Here is an 8172-nt window from a genome sequence, read left to right on the forward strand (position 1 = left end):
TCTGGATCAAAGATTCAATTTTCTGTCTTTTTGCTTCAACATTCCGGATTTTCTTATATGGTGATTTTACTTTTCGAAGTAATTCCGTTTTCCAGTGTAAAACGAAGATTTAAGTTGCTTTATTTTCGCTTTAAGCTTGTAGTTTTCCTTACGTAGTAATTGTATTTTTCCAAGTAATTCCTGTTTCTCATGTCAAACGAATGTTCTGGTATTGGACTGGCAATCTCTATAATAACTTTAAAGCAATTAAAAATACATTACAATAATTAAGATACTGAGAGTTGATTAAAAATTAATTATTTTACTTGGTCTTGAGAAATCTATAGTCCAGTCAAAATACGGAAAAAAGGGGGGGGTACCTAGAAAAAATTGCAACACAAGGTTTTATTACGTCATTGTGTTCAGAAAAATATACTGAACAACATATCCAAATTTCGCCATTTTCCGCTATCCCTAAGTATGTTTTTTTATTAACAATTTATAAACAAATTTGTTTTTCTCCACAAATACGATGAATTTCGAAATTTTTGTAGAGATCAAAGTTGTAGAGCAGACAATATCTACAAAAAATGTTCTTATGAATTTTTTGAAATATCTCATATTATTTGAGATATTTGCAACAAGAGCTACTAGGCTACGCGCGGAGCGGAGCGGAGAGTTCTAACAAGCACACGGCAGTCTCTACCGGTCGCTGCTAGTTCTCTAGGTTCTACAAGGAACTTGAGTTGGTTCTCGATACTAGTATATGTGTCTATGTATACACACACAAATATATTATATATATATATATATATATATATATATAATATATATATATTATATACTATATATATATATATATATATAGATATATATATTATATATGTTGTCACGTTCTGTCACGTTCTTTGTGTTCGTCCGTTTTTTGGTCAATGCATTTAAGCAATTTACCAGGGATTTGGACAAGTCGTGTGAAGGCTATTATTATTATTGTTGTTATTATTCGGGACCGAAAAGATATCTGAGTTTATAAATTTTGTACCGAGGATCACTTTTATTTATCTGATTATAATGGGGATATCGATGTCGAAGTCGACAGGAATAGGTTTAAATGGAGGTGCGTTTTGTAGTTGTTGTAATCGCTGGAGGAGGGAAGAGGATCTTGATTAGAAATTACTGCTTTTTTAATCTGGAACCTAATTCTTTTAATTTGAGTTCGTCTGCCTCCCTTTTTCGTCATCTAGCCCGAATCCTCGAAAATGAATTTTATAGCTCGCCACACTCTTCGTCAGCGCTCAAAAGCCAATCCGCCACACTCTGCTCGCCACACTCTTCGTCAGCGCTCAGATCGGCAGCGTAAAGGCCAAATTCACTTTCGGGAATTAATTATGATTTCCAAGGATCAACCCCGTAATCGCCACGCTTTCGGCAGCAAGGGTATCTGCTCGCCACACTCTTCGTCAGCGCTCAGAACCAATTGCCACGCACTTTGTCAGCGACAACTGCGAGTCGAATCTTAAAAGTGATCGATTAAGAATTTTAACACGAGATGAGATTCCAGATTTGGAGCTTTTCCTTTTCAAACTTATCTTACCTTTATTCTTAAAATTTAGTACAAGTTATGCGTGAGGCGCAGTCTTAAAATATAAAGTACAGGGACTAAGTCCCAAGATTGAGTTTAAGGAATTGAGTGAGATTTAGGAAAATGATTTAGATCTAAGACTATGTGGCTGAGCAATTGAATGCTAGAGCCGAAGGAATGGCTGAGCAATTGAATGCTAGAGCCGAAGGAATGGCTGAGCAATTGAATGCTAGAGCCAAAGGAGTATGTGAAGTTCAGGACTATCTGGAAGGAGCCGAAGCTCGGAACTATCTGCTTTCCGCGGCGTTTTTCCGCCCTATTTATACCCGAAAAAGACCGGAATCTCCCGCGCGAGATTCCCGCCATTTCCATCGCGTCTTAAGGGGGGAGGTTTTCTAGAAGCTTCTAGAACATTCTAGAAGCGTAGTTTTGGGCCCCATCTGGCCCCCAGCCCTCCAAGGGTCGTCCGATAAGATAAACATTTACAGGAAACTGAGCGTTCGCTCGGAATTCCGAGCCTAGCGTGCGTCGTTTAAGCGTTCAAAACTTCTAACGTGCGTCTTCGAAAATATAAAATTTCCGTACGTAACAATATACATATATATATATATAATATGAATGTACATATATATATATATATATATATATATATATATATATAATATACACACACACATATATATATATATATATACATATATATATATAATATGAATGTACATATATATATATGTGTGTGTGTGTGTATACATAGACACATATACTAGTATCGAGAACCAACTCAAGTTCCTTGTAGAACCTAGAGAACTAGCAGCGACCGGTAGAGACTGCCGTGTGCTTGTTAGAACTCTCCGCTCCGCTCCGCGCGTAGCTTAGTAGCTCTTGTTGCAAATATCTCAAATAATATGAGATATTTCAAAAAATTCATAAGAACATTTTTTGTAGATATTTGTCTGCTCTACAACTTTGATCTCTACAAAAATTTCGAAATTCATCGTATTTGTGGAGAAAAACGAATTTGTTTATAAATTGTTAATAAAAAACATACTTAGGGATAGCGGAAAATGGCGGAATTTGAATATGTTGTTCAGTATATTTTTCTGAACACAATGACGTAATAAAACCTTGTGTTGCAATTTTTTCTAGGTCTAATCGTATTTTGACTGGACTACTACAGAACATGGTGCATCGGGTATAATGTGCGATTCTGTAGAAGAATCATTATTAGTCGAAGATGATGCATCCGGTATAATGTGCGATTCTGTAGAAGGATCATTATTAGTTGAAGATGGCCCATCATCTGGAAAATTTGCAGTGCATAATACATTTATATATATACAGCATTAATATTGTACTTTCATTCAATATTATCTTTAGATATATTATGTAACCAGATAGGAAAACTGGGCAAATATTGGACAATAATTGCAGCATTCACAATTTTATCCAAATTTTGTCACATAATATTACACATCTTTTACTATCGGGGTACATTTATTTAAAAGTGTACATACATGCATTGTACATAAAATATGTCTTCCATTTTTCAGAATATTCATACTCATACATAAACACATTAACATTATTATCACATTCACATTCATGCTGATTTATTCAAACACAATGTACGTTTACATGTCGCTTGATATTGTACAAATAAATTTTTCGCACAATAATTTATATCTGAGTTGTTACACAATAAATTATACCTAATTCATTACTTATTCAGCAACTTATAATTTGTATGAATCGTATAAATAAAATTAAGACATAAATAAAGCACTTTTTTTGTTTCAGAATTGCAAAATCATGAGGTGGTATTCGATAACTACGTGGATTGTGTACCTCAAGTTGATTCTAATTATAATATTGGTACGTATAGATGCTGATTAACAAATATTAACAAACAAAATTTATCTTTTTAGACATTACTAACATATCATTTTCACTCATATACAAGATAAATTTTTAATCTTTACATATATTTTAAAATTTTCTTAAAATAATAGCATTATTTTTAATTCTAATAGAATCAGGTCCATAGATGATAGCAAACTCTTGTTGCTCAAATATTCGTTGTATAATTTTTCAATATATTTCAATGAAATCACTAATATCCTATGTAATAAATATTTCATAACTTTGAATCTGCAATCTATTGAACACCACGTTCACGAGCAGAATTGTTCCAGTTTCAACACAAAATTTCGATTATTGTTAAAGTTTTTAAATGAAATGTAAACGAGTGTCCATAATATCGCCTTCTCTTCTATTACATGCAGCTTAATGTAAAAATATTGAAATACTAATGATATAACATTTTGTATAATTTTCAGAGCCACTGGAGAAAATATATTTACCATCTGCTACAACATTGTCTGCGGATAGATTGCCACTTTCAACAACGAGTTCTAATTCTAATTCTAAAGATGGTGAGTATGTAATTTTTGTTTTAAATTATATTTAATAATTGGATTTATATAGTATATACAAACACAGTATATACATACACAGTAATAATAACGTACATTTAAGCTTGAATTTATAATATTTTTGTAATAAAATTAAGTTAAAGTTGATAATTCATAACATTAAATTAAAATCGAAAGAGGCCTACCGACGGTCATAGCAAGAACTTGGTGCTGAAATGTGTCTTGTGTACGCGCGCGCGCGTATTGTATAATCCAAACATTCTTTAAAAAATCATATATTTTTACATAATTATAAATTTAAAATTTTTTTCAGAAAACTTTAAAAGTACATTATTACGAAAATAATAACCTTTGAATCGGCGATAGACGACATTAAGAAGATTAAAAAAAGCGTAAAGCTTATCGCAGATAAATTGTCAATTGATATTATTGACAAAAAAAAGGAAAACATGGATACGACAAAAGATTTTCCATTGAAAAATCAAACCGAATTGGATACTTTAGAAGATAAGCTACAAAGTGATGAAGGTTATCGAAATGAACTGGTAGGTCAACGTTTATATTACTGTGGAAAAAATATATATTTATAAATATTTTTTTACTGAAAAATCTAAATCGATAACGGTCTCTTTATTTTAGAAGATCGTACACCCACGGTAATCGATTCTGTCCCTCTGACAATTTTCCAAACTGAGAAGTCGCTATTTTTTTACATACAGTTCATGATTAACGTAACGAGCAATAAGCTCTAGTCGTTACTTTAATCATGAACTGCAAGTATGTAGAAAGATAATGGTGACTTCTCAGTTTGGAAAATTGTCTGAGGGACAGAATCGATTACCGTGGATGTACACTAACAATAGCTGTTAGAAAATAATATTGTGGTATTACAGTTATATTTCTTATTTATATAATTACAACATATTAATGCAAATTGGAATTTATTTTAGATTAAACAATTGTGTCGCGCAAGGAGTGGCAATATGAGAACTTTTTGCATTCGATTAATGAGACTCATATTTTCGAATGAACTAGCTACAAAATATAGTTGGCTTGGAACCAAAAAGAAAGAAATTTTTTCAACTTTGCATATATGCAAAGTTATTATGAGTAAGTTCAATATTTAAAAGCAATCTTCATTGTTTTATTATTGTATGTTAAATCTGTAACTCATGACTTATACAATATTTTTGTAATATTATAAATATGTATAACATTTGTTACAATACTATAACCATATTACTTTGAAATTGTCAAGAAATTTTACAGAAGTAATACAAATATCTTATTTTTTAGGTGTGATTCGAAATTCACATTCAGATGTTTCCGACGATCAAATTGCAGCGCCAATTAAAATATGGTTAGCCCATGCTCCTGAGCGTTTCAACAGACAAAAGATAAACAATAACCAAGAAGATAACCAAGAAGATAACCAAGAAGAGAACAGAGAAGAGAACCGAGAAGAAAATCAAGATGAAGAAAATTGATCCTGAAAGGAAAAAATACCAGATTTGTATCAGTGGGATCATTGCAATATGGGATACTGCAATAGCCGCACCAAAGACAATATATAGCAATGAAGGCTAATGAAATACATTTAAAGAAAGAAATGTTTTTATATAACGTTCTTATATATAAAATAAATCTATTTGTTAATTGCATATTTAGAGTCCTTTAATCTAACCTTTAAATAAAATTCCATGGATACTTGAAATTTTATTGGGTTAGATTAGGTACACGTATTTTTGAATAAAATTACACATTCTCGTGAAATTTTATTGAAAGATATACATGGAGGCAGAAATGCCTCATACGAAGTTGCACGCATATAGAAGCATATTTAGTGTGTGTTCCATCTCTTTTGTAATGCTCGATATTATGCATTGTAAAAAAGGCCGGAACACGCGTACCGAGTATACTCCAATTTTCTGTGCAACTTTGAGTGAGAAGGCATTCTTCTTTCCCGCGTGTATGTACGCGTACCTAACCTAATCCAACACATATGAGCACGCGCACGCAATGATGCGTAAATGTATGCGTGTATACATGAGCTACTGCGCCTTAACCGTTCCCATCCTCTGCGCATACTGCGAGATATCCTCAGGATTTACTATTGATCAAATCACGCGGGACATAGGAACTTGCCCAGCATTTCCCATAGTATATCGCAGTCGGGATCTCGTAAATTCCCAGGATATACGGAACTTACTGTTGCGATATCCTCAGTATAAGCTCAGGATGTCCCTGTGCTGTATGGGTAGTTGCGGCAGCTTTTACGCAGGCAACCATATTCCATCGTGTAGAGGAAAAATTTAGCTTCAATTTGTGTAAAAATTGTCTCGATACACGATGAACGTTGATAATTAACAAAAAAGAACCTTTTTGCATCTGGCTGCCAGGAGGTTGCGGCAGACTGAGAGGTGGGAACCGATTTTTTTCAAGTTTTTTAGATCACTCTCTTTCAGATGACGCTTCATTTACTTCGCAAACAAATGAACGAAGTTGTCTTAAAAAATTTAATTAATACAGCTCTAATTGAGGGTACTTGCGGCAAGATTTTGCTAGGCACACCGGCCGCGATGTATGACCTGATATGTAATCTTCCATTAAAATCGCATTTCGATAAAATAACAGATAAACGTATAAATCACGCGGCCGGATCCCGTACTATATTACTACGTTTACGCGAGCGTTACTTCTGTAGTAACTTTCGATAATTCCTTCGCGTAAAGGAAATTTTGTAGTAACTTACGATAATTTACTCTGCGTAAACGAGTAAATTATTGTAAGTTACTACAAAAGTAACGCTCGCGTAAACGTAGTACATGCGGTAAATACGTTGCGCATAGATGGAGAATAATAAGAAATCGTGTTATTAAATAAAATTATATGTAAAAAGAAAAATGCGTAAGATAGTTGGATATATTAGAAAAGTATGTACATACGATATACGTTATTTGATTCACAGTTTTTAACTTGCCTGTACATCACCTCGGACTCGTCGATCGAAGCGGTCGATTCAAGCTGGTGTCACCTATGGATCGTTCGGTTCATTACAGTTGCGGTCGGTAACTCATCTCCTATGGTAAAAAGTTGGTGCATCCATTAAGATTCACCCTGTATACACATATATACATAAAAGGTACATGTTTTACGCTGTTATATATATTATTTATCATATATATAGAATATTTAAGAAATGTTAAAAAATGTACAGAATAAAATACGGAACGCATATCTTTATTTTATTTTAAAAATTTATTGAAGCAAAAACATTTTAGTCCGTAAACAGTTTATACGAATTATTTATTTAAATTGTTTGTTATTATCTGATCATTTTTTGATAGTAATGAACTTGTCAATGACAAAAAAATCTTCTATAGGGAGGCCATCGTCTAATCTGTCCCACGCGTTCACAAGAGCATGATTTTTTATAATCCAACTATATCTTAATCTTGTTAAAGGCTTTCCTGCCTTTAAAGTCGTCAGATCTCGACGAGTTGTCGCCTGCAATTCTCCGAATTTTTCTGTAAATAAAAAATTGAAGCAAATGGTACACGGAAAAAAATATTCCGTTCGTGCAACCGAATTTCGGTTGTGGCAACCGAAATTTTCTGTTCCCTGGGAACCAGACGAAAACTCGGTTGTAGCAACAGAAAAATTCTTCTGGAAGATTTCCGTTGCTGAGACAATTGTACTCGGTTATCTCAACCGAGTTTTAATGCTGCTACTGATAAAAGTCTCGTTCATTGCAACAATATTTCGGTTTGTAATGTCGAATGTTTTGATAGTGGAAGCGAACTCTCTGCTATTCTAACTATTCATTCTCGTATATAGGAACCATAATGGCGGTTCGTGCTACTGAGTTATTTGGTTGTTAGAAATATGGTTTCCGTCATCTGCATGCAGAAAATTTTTCTCGAAGATACAAGTATACTTATGGCAAAAACATAAGTTGCTGTTATAGGCTGTGGCGGTCAGCTGTCCGCCACGAGCGAACTTGAGAACGCTGTAGAGACCCTGCCGAGCTGCCCTAGATATAGGGGTCGATGTTGAATCTTAATTACGCGAAAGTATACCGGCGATGAGCCGCGTAGCGGGCGCGAGCCGAACCCTCTCGCCGCGCGAGCCCGCGTTGCCGCTCGCGCCGCGAATTTTCGGTTCCCACAACCGAAAGCA

At 34.0% G+C, this 8172-nt stretch overlaps 1 protein-coding gene across 1 annotated transcript; it reads left to right on the forward strand.

The window, feature by feature from the left end:
• The first annotated feature begins 2758 nt into the window (after positions 1–2758).
• On the forward strand, positions 2759–5654 carry LOC139787211 (uncharacterized). Its single transcript, XM_071726290.1, has 6 exons — positions 2759–2807; positions 3359–3433; positions 3898–3993; positions 4315–4538; positions 4944–5103; positions 5290–5654. Exons 1-6 carry the CDS (start codon positions 2759–2761, stop codon positions 5478–5480), a joined length of 795 nt encoding a protein of 264 aa, XP_071582391.1. The 3' UTR covers positions 5481–5654.
• The last annotated feature ends 2518 nt before the right edge of the window (positions 5655–8172 follow it).

The sequence above is a fragment of the Temnothorax nylanderi genome, unplaced genomic scaffold (genome assembly GCF_030848795.1).
Source record: "Temnothorax nylanderi isolate EJ_2023f unplaced genomic scaffold, tnyl_v1.0 TNYL_tig1336_pilon, whole genome shotgun sequence".
Classification (NCBI taxonomy): domain Eukaryota; kingdom Metazoa; phylum Arthropoda; class Insecta; order Hymenoptera; family Formicidae; genus Temnothorax; species Temnothorax nylanderi.